Consider the following 17,268-nt stretch of genomic DNA (forward strand, 5'->3'; position numbering starts at 1 on the left):
AAAGAGAATAAAATGTGTAACATTTGCTGATGACATGGTATTAGTGGCAAAAAGTGAGTGGACAGTGAGTAACATGCTGAAAGATCTGAATGAAGCTTGTGTGGAATATGGGATGCAAATAAACACAGCAAAAACAAAGAGTATGGTCATCAGTTCAAGACACAGACTGTTCAATATTAAAATAGGACAAGCTACCATTAGCCAAGTAAGTGCATTTAAATATCTTGGAATCACAAAACTGAAGACTTGAGATGTCACCAGGAGGTGAAAACTTGAATTGCCATAGCGAAGGAGGCATTGAACAGAAAGGGAAGACTGTTGTGTGGCAAATTAGATAAAGGTCTAAGGAAAAGGCTTGGAAAATGTTTTGTCTGGAGTGTAGCACTATATGGGGCAGAAGCGCGGATGCTGGGACGAGAGGATGAAAAACGGTTAGAAGCATTTGAGATGTAGATGTGGAGGAGAATGGAGAGAATAAGTTGGATGGAAAGAGCAAGTAATGAAAGAGTATTGGAAAGGGCTAGTGGGAGCTGGATGGAAATAATGAGTAATGAAAGGGTATTGGAAAGGGTTAGTGAGAGAAGATGTCTGCTGAAGGTAACAAGAGAAAGGAAAAAGAACTGGTTGTGACATTCATAAAAAAGGAAGTGCCTGCTAGCAGATGCTTTGGAAGGACTGGTTTGTGGGAGAAGACTGAGAGGAAGAAGGAGATACAAGATTATACGTGACATAAAGGGAAGACGAAATTATGCAGACCTGAAGAAGATGGCAGAAGACCAAACAGCCTGGAGAACTACCATGTGAAACCCTGCCTCTTGGCAGAACACTAATGATGATGGAATCCTAAATTTGCTGCTTCTTTCAGCTATCAAATTTGTCTCACCCTCCATTTTTCCCAATACGATACCCAATGACACAGTCTTCTCTTGTTGAAGGTCTCTGCAAAATTATCCATCATTGGGAAAATATGTCACTTTGAAGAGTGAATATATGGAAGGACTAACACCATCACCTAGTTTTGTGGTCAAAACTATGGTTCCAACATGGTGATAATTAAAACTTTGTGACTATCCTTTGTATTGTGTAACCTAAAGCATATAATCACCTTCACTGCATCCAATATATTCTACATTCATTGTTCACTTAATTGTGGTCCTTAAACACTTTCACCATCTGAAAATACATTCATAAAATTCATTTCATTCCAATCTGTTCATCTCCAATTGTTGTTTATGTTCTCCATCATCCAGCTTTCTTTCTCAAATTAACCATACATACAGTGACAAATGCTATTAAATGTCACACAGTGTGATTCAATCAGTTAATACTGGACATACAACAGACATAAACTGTATTCTCAAACATCCTTTTAATTTCATAAGCAAGAGACAATTGTCGACTGCAAGTTCTCTCTATTTTACTACTATAGAAGAAAATTCCATCCCATACTGACCACTAAACAAATAACATATCTTAAATAAATGAGAAGACAATAAAATCATTCGATCCACTTAACACGGATGTCTTCTAGGAGCCACATCCTCAATTTGATTGGACAGCCAATATGTCACAAGAAAGTTGACTTTTTGATAACAAGAATATACATTTAATAAAATGCAACTCAGACACTAGGTTTTTTGTTTGAGGTTTTTCAACAACAAATGAGAGGAAACTGGACTATCCAAGGAACAAGATACAGCAGAACAATGCAAGGTGATCCAGCAATTAAATAAGGCTAAAATGACTGAAGTGTACTACAACTGCAATAAGAAAAACTCATTACTTGTTCCAGTTGCTTCTCAAGCTTTTTGAGTTCATTGAGATGAATCTCACTGAAGAGGTCCACTTGTCTGTCATCAGGAGAACTAATATCCGCAACAGAATCACTCTTCAGATCAGCCTCAATGCGCCTCAGTACGGGAAGATCATCCTCCCCATCACTGCCAACAGTGTGGTCATCGGTAATACCTGTGTCACATTTCAAATGATTCATGTAATATCAACATGCAAAAACATACATATTTATGCAATGAAAACTGGTAAAATACACATCATCACCAAAACATTTTCAAAAATATTCAACATAAAACAATTGTTTCAAATGAAATCAACTTCCAGGTCACACCATAGATTACTATATTGCTTTAATATGCACTCTTAATATGGACTTAAATGTGACAAACAGGAAAAGTACTTTAAGAAAGCACATTTTACATTACTTAATGTTTTATTTTAAAAGTTATATTGCACTACCAGTAATAATATAAATTAATTTTGTTCATGTCTGTTTACTAAAATGTCCATTTTCACTGTAGTTACTAAAGTATCCTGAACACACCTCTTATTTTGAAATGCAACCAACCGCACAATTCTACAAAGTCTCAGAAGTCAAAGAATGCCACTGATCAGAAAGAATGTTTTTATAGGAGGAAAAAACTTCACGTCACAGGATGTTAATGGAACAAATGTTAGGAGATGAAACATTCCTGGAGAGATATCTGCTAAAGTGTTTTCTTCTCCCCAACTGAGCATATTACAGATAGTATGCAGAAGTGAAGTAGCCTGAATTTCTTGCCAAAATAGTGTCAAACTTATTCGCTAGCCAGTGGCCAACATCACTTCTAATGTCACTCAGTTACAGTTGGGCTGCTAAAACAGTGTCTGACAGCAGGCAGCTATATTGTCAATGCAACATGCAGCTGTTTGTCATTATGCAGTGTCAGTCGCCCGACCAGGAATATCATAACCGAAAATTTAAAGAGCCATTGTAACGCCACACTACTGAAGCACGAAAAACCACCACCAACATTCAAGGTGGTTACTTTATAATTAAAAAGGCTTGGAAAAATATGTCAAAATAAAGTAAAGATTAAACAATAGAAAGTTCAGGTAGGAATCTGAATGACATACAAAAATACAGACTGCTACTTACCGCACAATTAAAAGACAATCGCATAAAGCTTTCAGCCAAGCCTTCGTCAGTAAAAAAAACACACACACACACACACACACACACACACACACACACACACACAAGCTAGCATACCTCATGCACACATGACTGTTATTTTCTTACATTGTTAAAGTATAAAGATTATGATGTTTCAGTATTTTTACTGTGTCTTGTGGAAGATGTCAGACTCCACAGTCTTCAAAGGGATTGTGACAATATTTGTGACAATGCATGACAATATTTTTCTCTTTTTTGGAAGTAATGCTCCCACCTCACACACAAAATTTTGACATCTTTTCATTTAAAACTATTATTTCTGTCTGCAACATATGACTTTACCTAAGCCCGCATATTTCAGTTGCACTGAAATAGCAATGATATAGCAGAAAGCACATCACTCCATGACCATTTTCTTCTGCAGAGCTTTATCAACATTGTAAATATTACATGATTCATGCTCCGTTACAGATTCCAGCAGTTCTGCCTTTTTTGCTTCCCTATCAAATGAGTCTATGCTGTTCATCTCTATCTAGTCCACATTGTCACTCTTCCTACTGCTGCATGTAGGGGTTCACTGAACAGAAGAGAGCAATATGGTGCATTACTGAATATTAGAGTGTTATGTTTTATTTTTGGAAACTAAGATCCTACAAACCACTCTTTAAATTTCATTGTCATCATTTCCTCATGATAGTCCCCAGATATCTTTGATGTAAACAGCAGCAAAGCATTTGGAAGAAACCAAACAACTGTTCCAGCACATGAAGGAATGAACTGCCTGTCTTTTTCCAATTGGTCCATTTTCCTCATTCAGAGTCTCAGTCTATGCAGTTAGCTTGAATAATCAGCATTTACCTATGTTTTGTCCAACCAAACCATTTTTTGAGCTTTGCACTTTAAGATACTCCTTCAAGAAACAGATTCTCCAGGTAACAATATCCTCTTGTTTGAACATAACTCTTCTTTCAGAAAATGTTTTCCATCGAAACCCTGTCCTCTTTAGTACTACTGAAAGACTGGTTTTTCCTATAATAATAATAAAAACTGGTTATCTCGTACCAAGAGAAGCAGCTTCTTCTGGGAGGGATATTTTTCCTTGTGTAATAGTCATATACATATCACCAAATTGCATTCTGCTGAAAATCAGTCCGTTCCACTGTTTTAGCAGCACACATTCAGGTTTTTCTGGAGTCAAAAAGAGTAGCTGTTGGTTCCTGTAGATCTTCAGCACACTTGTCCCTAATTATTTTCATCACAGACGTTGTTCCAATTTCCAGAACTGCAGCTAATCATTTGACAACATTCAATAATGATAAGTGGCCAGCTGTTATCCCTTTCTTCTTCAAAATAGCATTGCGCAATATATATGAGCTCACAAGATGGACTCTCTATGGCAGCACCCCTGCCTATTTTACTGCGACTTGAAGGAGACGCCATATCACATACATTTGATATTAACAACATGACACTTTACACTGCACCACTAATACAAACTGAATCGGTAACTCGCTTTCCATGACAAACATGGGTACGTGACACTGAGAAAATATAGCACCATATGTGGACTTGAGTTGTAGGAATGGCAACTTGGCACCATCAGTAGGGCAACATTTACAAATTTTAGAGCCTATATGGCATTAGTGGTTCCCTCCACACAATATGCTCCACATACATGAAGTGTCGGAAAAATTCTTACAGCTCCCTGACTACAGCTTTTGACCTTTTCAACAATTTCTGCAAAGGCAATGTGAAAGATTGTAATTCTTTAATGTTGCTGCCAAGAAAACAACTTCTGGTATGGATGCATGCCTTAGCACTTTTGATTTCACGTTCAGTGAAAGCATTTAGTTCCTCTTGTTCTGTAATTGTAGATTCTCTCAGAAATTAATAAATGACATATGTAACTGTTGAAAATGCTCATTTCAGAAAATGACAGCTTCAATCCATACACCTCACCTCATTAAAAATGGTTCAGGTGGGAACATTGGGTTTGGCAGCAGTTCTCTAGAGAGTGATACAAAATGTGAAGCTTTGAAACATACTGTCCTGGTATATGAAATTAGTTTATTTACTTCTTGATATCTGTTGCATACTTTTTCAGCAATATGTTGAAGTGTGTGGGACAGAGAGGTGAAGTGACCTGTATGGAGGGAATGAGAGTAGGGCACACGCTGCCTTCAGCATGTAGGCTAAAGCATCCAAATACATAACAACATTTTTTTCTTATTTAATACCCTTATGTTCAGCATTGTCACAGCACAAAACGAGCTGCTGTTGAATGATCTTTGCATTCCAAAACGTTGTAGGAAATCAAAAGTGGATTTGTGGCTGCTTCATCATCCACCTTGCCAACAAATTTCCAATTAAACATCCACATTGGTTTGTTGTTTTGTCGACAGCTAACCGTATGTGATGATTACTTATATGGTACCACATGTTTTCAGATCATCCTCATAACAAAAATCTAATGTTTTACTTAATGTCAAGTCATCAGGAGTCTACTCTCCACAGCACTTTTGTAAGAATGTGTGATATACAGGCACTTGCACTTTGCATCATGGAATGTTTGCAGCACCACAGGAGAGGACATAGCATGGAAGAATTCATTTATGGATTATGAATTCTTTTGTGTCTTCATCACTAATATTTACTTCTTAAATGACTGCACTTCTTTATTCTTTGTTTGTGCACGTCTCTGTATATCCATGGAAGTTGGGACCACATAGAGCACTGGAACTGCTTATTGCATGCTTGATGTGGAATCATCAGCAGTGAAAGTGTTGGCCACTGCAAACTAAGAATTTAATTTAGATGATAATTTTGATTCTGCAGGAAGCATCATAAACACAAAAAGTCATGAACTTTTAAGAAGGTCTATTTGGAAAACTTTTCTTCGCACATTCATTCCCTAGTTATGGGTTACAGAAGTCACTAGTGGTCTGAAAACTTTGGGCTACAAGTCTTTTGTTACCCTCAATGGCAATCTCAATAGCATATGAAGCCCTTTAACTCTGCACAATAATGGTAACTACTTTGCTACAACAGTATTGTTACTGTTTCTGCTTTGCTTTTGAAAAATGAAATTCCAAATCTTAAAAAATTAAACATATTCATACCCTTCATATTGCAACTCACAGTGAAATTAACCACATTTTACTGGACTAGAATGTGATTTTTAAAGATAATTTACTCCTTGTCTAAATTTAGAGGTACATCAAATTCAGATACTTTTCTAAGATAGCGGGCTACTGAGAGTGTGAGGAAATATTGTGAAGGATAAAAAAAGGCAACAATGTGTAATTGTATGTAGCATAAAGTTAAAGTACAGAAATACATACAATTATAGTGAAATAGGTAATGATAACATGACACACCAGGTTAGCTGAGAGCGTTAATACGCTGCTTCCTGGACTCAGGTAGGCGCACCAGCCCTGGATCAAATCCGCCTGGTGGATTAACGACGAGGGCCGGTGTGCCGGCCAGCCTGAATGTGGTTTTCAGGCAGTTTTCCACATCCCTCTAGGTGAATACCGGGCTGGTCCCAATGTCCCACCTCAGTTACATGACTCTCACATATTTGAAACACATTTGCACTATTTCATGATTTACACTAGACGCAGATTGCTGGGGTACACTCATTCCATCCCAGGGGGTATGAGATGGTGGCAGAAAGGGAACCCGGCCACCCCTTCAAATTAACCATGCCAGTTCCATACTCAACCCTGCCAAGCCTGTGCACAATGCCGGACAAAGGCAGTAGCAAAGGAAGGTAATGATTACATGATAATATAACAACACTGGAAACACAATTCATAAACATTTACACTTTTCACGTGTGTAGGAGCAAAGGAAAAGAATATGTAATTACATAAAAATCCATGCTCTAATGATTTGACACCATGCATGAAAATGTAGGTATCACTTATTAGAAAACAAATTGCAAAACCATTAAAAATATAAATTTCACTCATCTACAGACAGGTATTAAAACTTTGCTGTCATGAAGAATTACAGGACGATGTTAAAATTTTCTGTGCATGGAAAAGATATTAGATAAGCATTCTCCTTAGTGGTCATTCAATAGATATTCAAAAGGGGGAAAAGCAGAAGTCAAGCCAGGATGGTCCCAACTTAAGTGAGAGGACAGGCAGAGACAAAAGGCTTATCTCATCCTTGCATCCCCTTTTGTCCTTAGCTGTGTCTCCTCAAACTGGGGTCAGAGTGAACTACAATCCTTTTTTCAACCTTTCCCCATTCAACACTCTTTCCTCCTCAAGGAAGGAAATTACAGTTCTGAGAGCTGTGTAAAGTTTCTTTTTACTTTAATTTTATCTATTGGCAGTATTTTGAATTTTGTCTTCTGAAGATGGAAACTGGCTAGTCATTCTGACAATCTGTAATTTTAGTTTTCAAGTGAATACATAAGCTATAAGTAGAGATATTTTGAAATAATTAGTAAACGGAAATTTGTTAACAAATTTGAACAATGTCTGATAAAAAGGAATGAAGGGAGAACAACAACATATTTACGAGAGCCAGCATCCAAAAATTAAAGCAAAGGACTGTCAGTAAAAACAGTAGAATTTACACAATTATTTCATAAAATTACACCACTAAAAGATCATTCGGTGTATTTCGAAGTAAATTTAGTGATACTGTTTTCAAGTCAGTTCACAATATTTAAAAAAATTATAAAAGAAACATTTTTTCTGCAGTTACTTACCTCTAATGCTAAATGCTAAATTACTCAGGTTATACATGGATTCATTATTGATGTGTTTGTCCAATTCCTTCTTCAATGCATATTTTGCTTCACGTTCTGCCTAAAACAGAACAGTTGTGCAATGATATATGGCTCAAAACATAACAGCTATTTTTTTACCCATTAAAACACATCACAGTTGCTACAGCACTACATCATGAAAACAAACCTGTAGAGACTGCAAAGCCTCTTCCATTTGCTTCTCAGCAATTTCTTTCAGTTTTGTTAACTCATCAACTTGCTGGTGAAGCAATTCTAAGTCTTCCTGCAGTCTACGGAGTTCATGTTTGGCACCTTCAAATTCCACCTAAACAAGAAAATTTTCATTAAGTATATGCTGTTTTTCTTATATCAAAAGATGGATTAAATAATGATTAGATTTTTTCATACCTGTGATGATTTGAGCATTGAAACTTGCTTTTGCAAGCTAATGTTTTCCTCCTCGAGTTCTGAATAATCTGTCAGCAAACTGGTTTCCCGCGACTTTAGCTCCCTCACTTCAGCTCTCAATTTCCTTCTTTCTAGGTCTGCAAGTTCTTTATTTTTATCCAGGTTACTATTTTCCTGCATTATTCTGTCTCTCTCATTCACGACTCGCTCAAGTTCTTGACGGAGCTAACAACAAAGATCAAATGGTGATACATCGTTTGTCATTTGACTTCTGCAATTCATGTATCTTTTTTATATTTCTGAATTCTGATATTCTTTTGTCTTCTCAACAGGAATATATAAAAGCAGGTACAAACATAGGTCACTGCTCAGTTCTGAGATACAAAAGGCAAGCTATATCTTCTGCCATTCTACTGATACTGTTTTGACTTCTTTAAGTAACAAATCAACATTTATTCTTTCTTGTGAAAAAAAAATTGATTAATTAAAGCTCAAATGTATACAGTAAGTAAATGGAAATTGGGAGGAATGGGGAGAGGGAGTGGTAGTTCTATTAAATCTGTTCATCCTCAAAAGAAATGTCTGACAATTTCAACCATTAATTCACTTTATGGGATATATATCAGAATCTGTTGGATTAAAATGTCAAAGCAGATGTAAGATTATTCTGCAACAGAACTTTAGGCAGCATCTCATGTTTGTAACTGCCTATTGTTTGAAGTATCATCAGCACCATTCATCATTAAGTCAACAGGAGAGTCGTGGGTAATGTATTAAAATAATGTATCGGTATATTTGCTAATTCTTTGTAAATCTCTTACTACTTTGCCATAGTACAGCTCTGCAAAATGAAAAAAGTATGCAAATGTAACACACACATTAAGCTGTCAGCATTCAACAGAAAGAAGCTGTGTATGTTTGCTCTGATATGAAGCTTCATTTCTCCTAACACACCAACTCTTCAGAAGTTGAGAGATGACTTTTCCTGTCAATGAAAATTTCATCTCACTCATCTTGACTTTACCTGTCAGACTCTTAAATTCTCCCAATCCATCTCCTTGTTCTCCTGTCACTTTCCTTGCTCTCACTCCAGCCCTACTCACAACTGCATGGTTTCCTCCCTGTCTCTTGTTTGAACCCCCCCCCCCCCCCCCCCCCCACTCCCAGGACAGTTTCCTGATGCTGCATCTAGCAGCTCACTAGCCTGTACCCACCATGGCCCTGCTCACTCCCATAGGAAGCACTAACCTCTTCCCCAACCCCTACCTTGTTACCCCTTCCCACTTCACACTTTCTCTGTACCCCTCCTACCCAGCAAAGAGTAACTGCCCACCTCAGACACAGCCAGACCTTTGTGCCTAGAGATGACAGAGAAAATGTGTGTGTGAAATGTGTGCAAGTTTGTTGTTTACATCTGATGACTTCGTCTGAAAGCTTAATCATATCCAGTAGTCTCTCTCATTGTGTCTGTCTGCCACTCAGTAACTACACTATGTGCTGAGTAGCAATCCATCCTTTTCAAGGTGTGTGTGTGTGTGTGTGTGTGTGTGTGTGTGTGTGTGTGTTTGGAACTCACTGTAGTAGTAAGCTGAAGGCTGTATTAGTGTAGAAAATGAGCACTTGAAATGTTCGGTATAAGGTGTGGCACACTGGAAAACAAGGCAAATCATGAATGTGATAGACAATGGAATTAATAAAGGAAACTATTCAAGTAGCAAATCTTTCCTTTTTTCTGGTGCCCTTAATCCATCCAAAGCTGAGACAGGACTGCTACCAATTGTTCTCTTATTCCATGGAGGGCCATCTATACCATTACAGGCTATTATCATGACGGGGGTGCCACAATGAAAGATATTATTTTAAAGCCAATAGCGGCTCACTCTGCCCCCCCCCCCTACCCCCATCCCAGGGTGGAATTAAGCACCCCTAGTTGCATCTAGTGTAACAGTATCGCTAAATGTGACATCGTTTTTCAATGTATTTCTGCATCATGTCTCTGAGACAGGAGGTGGGACATGGGAACCCCAGAATTTACATAGATGGATTTGGGAAAAATGCCTGAAGACCATAACCAGGCTGCCTGGCACACTGGCCCTTGTCATTAATCCATGAGGCATATTCGACCTGGGGCCAGCGCACCCACAGTGTCCTGGAAGATGATGTTTTAACATGTTTGGGTGCATCTGTTAGCAAATGTAATAAAAACTCTAATGAATAAGCTTAACCAATCACCAAATTTGTAAGCACTGGGCAGTACATACACATACAAACCAGATCTGAAGCATGACAACACAGTTTATGAACTTAATCCTCCTTCAAAGCACACAGGCATACACACACTTAAACAGATACATAGTACTGATGCTGCAAAGCAACTTGGTTTATGGCTGGTTACTTTGGTGTAACAGAGAAGATCCACAAGGAAAAAAAGCAGTGAAGAGAGGATTCTAGGGAATGGAGGTGCAAAGACTAGGAGAGGGCTGAATTACAAGAAGAATGGGATAAGAATACAGTAGCAGAGTGTGCCCAGTCTGGTACATACATGGATAATGGTATGCTATTCACATAAAACAAACTAAATTAAGAGGGCCAGACTGAAGTAACGTGAAGTAAGATGATGTTTTCTTGGAGTAGGATAAATAGAGAAAACAGGGGTAGATGAAAGACATGTACACAAAAAAGATAGTGCAGGGTCATAATGCTGCTTTTGCATGTCATCCTAAATCTAATGGAGTAGGACATACATGTCACGGGATATAATGGAATAGGTCTTGCACTTGTGTTGTTCACACTGATATAACCTCTGTGGCAAGGGTTTGGAAGAAATACCAGTACACAGACAGACTGAGAATCTCTTATACTATGGGTGGGGAGTTGCATAATGCTCTAGAGCACCGTGGAATAATTTTTTAGAAGGTACCTCTAATTTTGAAGATCAACGTAAAGGAAGGCCAACTCCTGGCATGGGAGGTGGTTCAGCTGGTGTTTTTCTCTATGCCAAAGTAGTGGGTGTCTTTCGCAGAACTAGGATGTGGAAGAGTATAGTATGGGATATCTGTCTGTGAAACACACAGTCAAGTGAGGGTGGGGATGAGGGGCTATTATCTTGGAATGGGTTCAGCATACTATACTTTGGATTGCTCCATAAATCAGATGTGTCATTTGCTAATGGTAAGAAAGTATTAGAGATACTCTCGAGTCTGAAAAAGATGGCAAATTTCAAAATGAGGGTATTATTGAAGGAGCTTCATTCTTGGATGGTGGGTTATTGATCTGAAGAGGGCCAGATAATATGGATAGGAATAAGCTGTTAAAGTTGCAGGGTAGTGAGGACACAGTTTCTCCAGAACATGATGGTATCATCAGTGAACTTGTGTCAGGCAAGGGATGTACAAGATTTCCACACAAGGGTGTCACATAAAAGATCATACATGTGTCGCAGATTAGTTAGCATATCTTCAGCTAGCGTTGGTCAGCTGTGAAATAAATGATATGTTTGGAGTTTACAGGATGGTGGAAGAGGCAATGTTTGAAGTAACAAGGCAATAAGCATGAGAGATGAAAGGTGGGGGTATTAACAACAGCAAGCAGAGGAAAATGTGGTCACATGTTGCAACAATGGGTTGCAGTTGTTGGTCAACTAGGGCAACAAGTACAAATCCCAGCCTTGGGTTGTTACATTTGCAATTTTTAAAATTATATAAAAATATGGTCTGCATGGAGTGGTGGGAGTGAGGACAGATATGGATTTGTGCGAGAGGTTCTGAGACTGGCCTTGGGATGTCAACTGGCAATGGAGGTTACGTGCGACTTATGGAACAGGATTTCTACAACATTTTTAGGTGTCTGTGTCCGACAACTAGCAGAGCCTTTCTGTCTGGTAATCACTGTGCATCATCTAAACAGTGATAGAATCTTTATTTATGTTTATTTTAGGGACTTAGATTTTATTAATTTGAAATTTGGAGGCTTGTTTTGTGTGCACAAAATGTAATTCAATCAGCTGACTACAACCAATACATGTGCAGCCTGTTATGCAGAACTGTATGTGTGACCCACCCTCAGTCAACAGTAAACAGGTGATATGTCTGCTATAGATTTTACAACAGCCAATTTTTCAGTCTTCTACACCTATATGTCTATTTAATACTAATGTCACAACAGACATTATTGTGACTGATTAACTAAAAAATCAGTCAACAACTCTGTCCCCCTGCTCCCCTCAGATGATAGAAACTTTGCTGGGTAGGAGATTCCCAAAAGATCAATAGGAATTTGAGCCTTTTTGTCTTTAGTCATAATTTCATTTTAAAGTTGAGTTGCATCATTGCATATTTTAATTTAAGATATCTTTTATTGCAACTAATGCAAGAATAGTTGTTACCAGCTCAATATGAAAGTTCCAAGATAAATGATAAAGTAAAATAATCACTTGAAAAGACAGGGCATGCAAGAGCTTGAAAATAAAAATGCTTCAGATATGGAATAAACAATTCTAAGAAGTAAATGTTATTTACTCAATAAACCATGTGAAAGTTCTTGAGTAACTGGCAATAAGGGAATTATGAAATATTACAAAAAAGGTCTACTCAAATAATGGGGCTAATGAAGGGAAGGGATGGGGGGAACTTTTCAGAATACAACTTCTTAAAAGTCACGAGTCTTTCTCAATATTTAATCAGTATAAACAAACACTAAATGACATTAATGTCACACAGAGAATCACTGGTGGTCTCAAAATATGTTCTAAAAACTACACCTTTTTCAAATAATAATAAAAAAAATATTGACACTCAAACCTGGAAGGGAGCTATGTTGCTTCACAATGACCCACACGCACAACATGGGTGCAGCAGTTAACAGCCGTTCTTTCTGAATATGTTAACAAACATAATTGGGCTCAGCCACTGGGATGGTGATGGCTTTATGCCTGTTCTTCACAACTAGTTCCAGACATTCAGAGAAATAATGCAAATTATGATCAAAAATACAATTCTCATGTTATTGGCCAGAAGTTCTGCCTGCAGCTGGCTGCAATAATAAGCACTTGAGGTAGACAATGAGCAATATGAAAATGATCACTAGAACAGAAATTGTGACCAAACTCATTCTCTGAATGGCTGTTGCTACAGTAGCTACACTGTAAACACAATTATTAATTACTTTGTTATTTGAACCAGGTACACAACCATTCCTTGTCTTTGTTATTTGTGTCTGTGTGCAAGGGGGGGGGGGGGGGGGGGTGGGGGGAGGGCAGGCACACACAAATGATGAAATTTAACACTAAATGCGAAAGATGAAGCATGAATACTTTAGAAAATGGCACTTTTTTGTATTTGTATTGTCTACTGTATTTGCCTATTTTTGATTTACAATTTCATTCTTAGTAAAGGTGTGGGTTGGCTGCAATGCATGCATACATGTAAAGAGTAAATTTTGAAACTATTTTACTATAAGTTCTGCAGTTTTAAGTGGCTACAGCTTCTTTATTGTGGTCTTTTCTTGTTTTGTTATTTGTATATGTATACTCCGACATATCCGGTATTATTGAAATTATAAATGATGAAAAATAAATAAATATCATAGATTTATTGGTGTATGCCAATGCGTGTGCAGGGGGCACAACAGTTAGTTCATAACGGTAATATTTTTTTTCCTGTATAATACAGTAGCACATTCTGTCTGTTTTTATTTGTTCTCACAACAGATGGGTCTATGTTAAATTGGAGCCTGTGTGACCTGTCCCTCTTTCCCAATGTTCATCAAAATGATGCTTTTTTTTTTTTTTTTTTTTACCTGATGAAAACACACGATACAGTTTGGATGGGGAAAAAGTTCAATGTATCCCTGTTTTGTATGAAGTGAGGAATTCAGTGAAGAGGACATACATGTAACTTTGGTAACACAGACTTGGAGTTAATCTGTCTGGGTATCCTTGAAGAATATGTAACTTAATTCCTCTTATGGACTCTAAAATAAACACGATCCTACCATATGTGCCAAAGTGCCAAACCAACCCAAATAAAACTTAAAAGCTATACTAGTTTGGATTATATGGAAATATATGATTATTATTTTTTAAGTAACCTCTGACAGCTTTCTGGCTACACATACACTGAGGATGAAATCTGAATTTTCAAGATCATTGCAATCTGTCATTTTCATGTGTGTCAACTTAAACTACTGGCTTCTAATTCAATAACAATAGTTTATTATGTAACATACCTGCTTTGTCTCATTTTCCAGATCCAGTATTTGAGAATTTAGTGACGTTTCACGGGCAGCTGATTCATAAAGAAGTGATTCTTCCTGCTCTATGCCACTTTTTGTTGTTACTTTATGAGTTGTTTGAAATTTTGCAAGTGCCTTGGAGAACAAAAAGAATACTGGAGTATAAATATTGGCTAATATTATGAATACTTTAAAGAATATTAAACCCCAAATTGGGTTGTATCTTGGTTGATACTGACTAATTACTACTTATACTTGGGCACATATCTTGCTATACAATAAAAGTATCGTCTGCTTAAAACACATAATGAATCCAGAAATATTTGTGTAAATGAAAATGCAGCCAGTTACACTGAAACATGTTGAAAATAATGTAACATATGAAGATATTCTAAATACAATAAGCCTTTAGCTATATCGTTTACCATTATTTGAAATAATGACTCACAGCAGAATGCTTTTAGAAAGATCAAAGGAAAAAAGCTGATGTGATAGTAACCAAAGATTGATAGAAGAGATTTCATGGTGAGTGCAGTTATTCTTAGCATTTGACAATCATCAGTATGGTTATTAAAACTGTGAGATATACAGTAACTCTCAGCAAAACTCAGTAAAATATGGACTAATGTCTTCATGCCTGTCCTTTATGTCATAGCCAACAGCTTACACATTTAAAAAAATATTACTGACGTAAAACTAATAACTGGAAGCTTTCTGTGTCTGCTGTTAGGCAATATATAGATTGATACTCTAATGGATACTGGTAAAACAAAGTGAGCAACTCCAATATAACTGCTGCAAATAAACCACATTTGGAATAACCTCCAGAGTACAAAGCATTTCTAGTATTACTGTCCTACATTAAATCTCAAATTTCATTCAGAGTAACCAACCTCTTGAGTGATTTCAAGTTCATGTTTTGCATTTTCATATAGTGTTTCAAGTTCGTCGCACTTTTGTTGAAGCGCACTTTTTTCCTCCAAAAGTACCAGTCCATACTGTGCAGACTGTATGTTCTCGCTACTCGCCTGATCCAGTTCACGGCTAAGTCGAGCAATTTCTTCTTTCAGTTCTTCCACAGTCGCTTCTTGAGAACTGGATTCTGATGATGCCATATTTGCAGTTTCCTATGGAACAATAACCAAAACTATCTAATAGAATTTCGTTTTAATTTACAGTGTCCTCTGCTTAACCATGCTCTCATATTCATCAACAATTAATGCCACGAGGGAGAAAAGGAACGGGTTTTGTGTACTAAGATTCAATCTTTAGCCACCGTCCCCTTCACTTGCGACGGCGGTAGCCATCTGTCATTATCTGTTTCACTACGCGGTTCATATTCATAAATAGAACTAGAAGCTGATGATTCCATCCCGAAAGCATTTCTCACCCGTAAATTCGTAGCAAAAATAATTATTCCAATAATTTGGCAATTAAGGGAAACGATGCCAAATTTCCAACACTAAATATCTGAAATGATGACGGAAATGACTAGTGAAAATCAATTCCTAATTTACAGACGTGTAGGTTGTGTACAGCCTTGCATACTGTATTCAACTTTCAAAGTATTCCCGAAAATTTATAGTTTTCAGCTATCGCATAAACGTGCCTGGCATGAAGTCGGATTTTTTATTATCCACACTGTCACACAAACTCTGGAACAGCTACCGCAGTAGGTCCTGTCTAGTGTCTACATTCGTCCATAACCACACCTCGAGAGCAGACGGTAGTAGCGTTATGTTCCTGTCAAGTACAGAAGTAGGCCCTGTTCTGAATTCAAGGTCACCAAATACTTAGAAGTGATTTACACCAAATTATTTACATTAACGTTACGGTATGGAATGGATTAATTACATGAACCGAGACATTTGCTTCAGAAGAGTGGCCAGCTCTACATTACTTTTGTACATCTATTATCGGTAATCAACTATGCACTGAACGTCGGACGGTACATCAACCTCGTATGTGTTAATCAGTCCGTATTAACGGCTGGAGAATGGAAAAAAGATAGGCGGTTGTCCGAGATTGTACCACATTTTTTGAGTTTTAAGTCTACTTATGCCGTTTAGGGCAAATATTCATTATGCAAGAAGTGAAAACAATCTCACTTTTATGGTACACCTTCGTGAGGTTTACAGTAAGCTTGGTTCTAGTAAAGAATATGCTAAGAATTAGCATATATTTTGTGTTTAGTTTATACCATTTGTAATGCACTCAACCAGAACAAACATACATACCATATAATGTTCAGCTTTTCTGTGAAGATCCAAAAGCTTCTTTCATTTCAACTTTGTGAAACACCAAATAAGATATATGAAATCAAGAATGAGGCACACTAGTAAATTGTAAATGGTTTCTCAGTGAATAAACTTTAACATCTCAGAATTCTCATCCCCTGAACTTATCTTTTTGCAAGAAGGTTCTGATTATTTGTTGGTCTTCAGTCCAAAGACAACTTTGCTGTAGCTAGCTCTCCCACTACTCTGTCCTGTGCTGCTTTATATCTGCACTACTGCTGCAACCTATAACCATCCTGTTTACTGTAGTCAAGACCTGGTCTCCCTCTGCAGTTTTTAACCGCCAACAATTCCCTCCATTAGAGTACTGGTAATTACAATATATCTAATCTCCTATCAAATAATCCATTCTTTTGTGCCATAAATTTCCTTTCACCGTAATTCGAGTCAGTAACTTTTCATTAGTTCACTCATTGGGTTTGTCATATAAATTGTTGAGCAATCTGTTGTCAATGCTACTTTGCAGAGAATAATGTACAAGGTGAGCACTAAGTCTTGCCCTGATTATAACAATTTATTACAGAATAACCATTTGACATAATAATTTACATTTGATGCAGTTACATAGGTCAGTGTTACTAGTTTTTTTTTAAGACCAGTTACATTAGTAAACCTCAACGTGTGCTCCCTTGGTA

The 17,268-nt window shown here is 37.3% G+C and overlaps 1 protein-coding gene across 1 annotated transcript in view; it reads right to left on the reverse strand.

The window, feature by feature from the left end:
* LOC126273122 (protein bicaudal D) overlaps positions 1–17,066 on the reverse strand; it is a 93,353-nt gene extending 76,287 nt beyond the window's left edge. Inside the window, exons 1-6 of the mRNA XM_049976577.1 lie at positions 15,230–17,066; positions 14,331–14,471; positions 8,106–8,330; positions 7,885–8,022; positions 7,677–7,776; positions 1,784–1,968 (exon numbers count right to left, since the gene is read on the reverse strand). Of these exons, the coding sequence (XP_049832534.1) occupies positions 1,784–1,968; positions 7,677–7,776; positions 7,885–8,022; positions 8,106–8,330; positions 14,331–14,471; positions 15,230–15,451 (1,011 nt within the window). The 5' untranslated portion in view covers positions 15,452–17,066. The remainder of the gene's footprint in view (positions 1–1,783; positions 1,969–7,676; positions 7,777–7,884; positions 8,023–8,105; positions 8,331–14,330; positions 14,472–15,229) is intronic.
* Between the last annotated feature and the right edge of the window lie 202 nt (positions 17,067–17,268).

This window comes from Schistocerca gregaria, chromosome 5, assembly GCF_023897955.1.
Source record: "Schistocerca gregaria isolate iqSchGreg1 chromosome 5, iqSchGreg1.2, whole genome shotgun sequence".
NCBI lineage: Eukaryota > Metazoa > Arthropoda > Insecta > Orthoptera > Acrididae > Schistocerca > Schistocerca gregaria.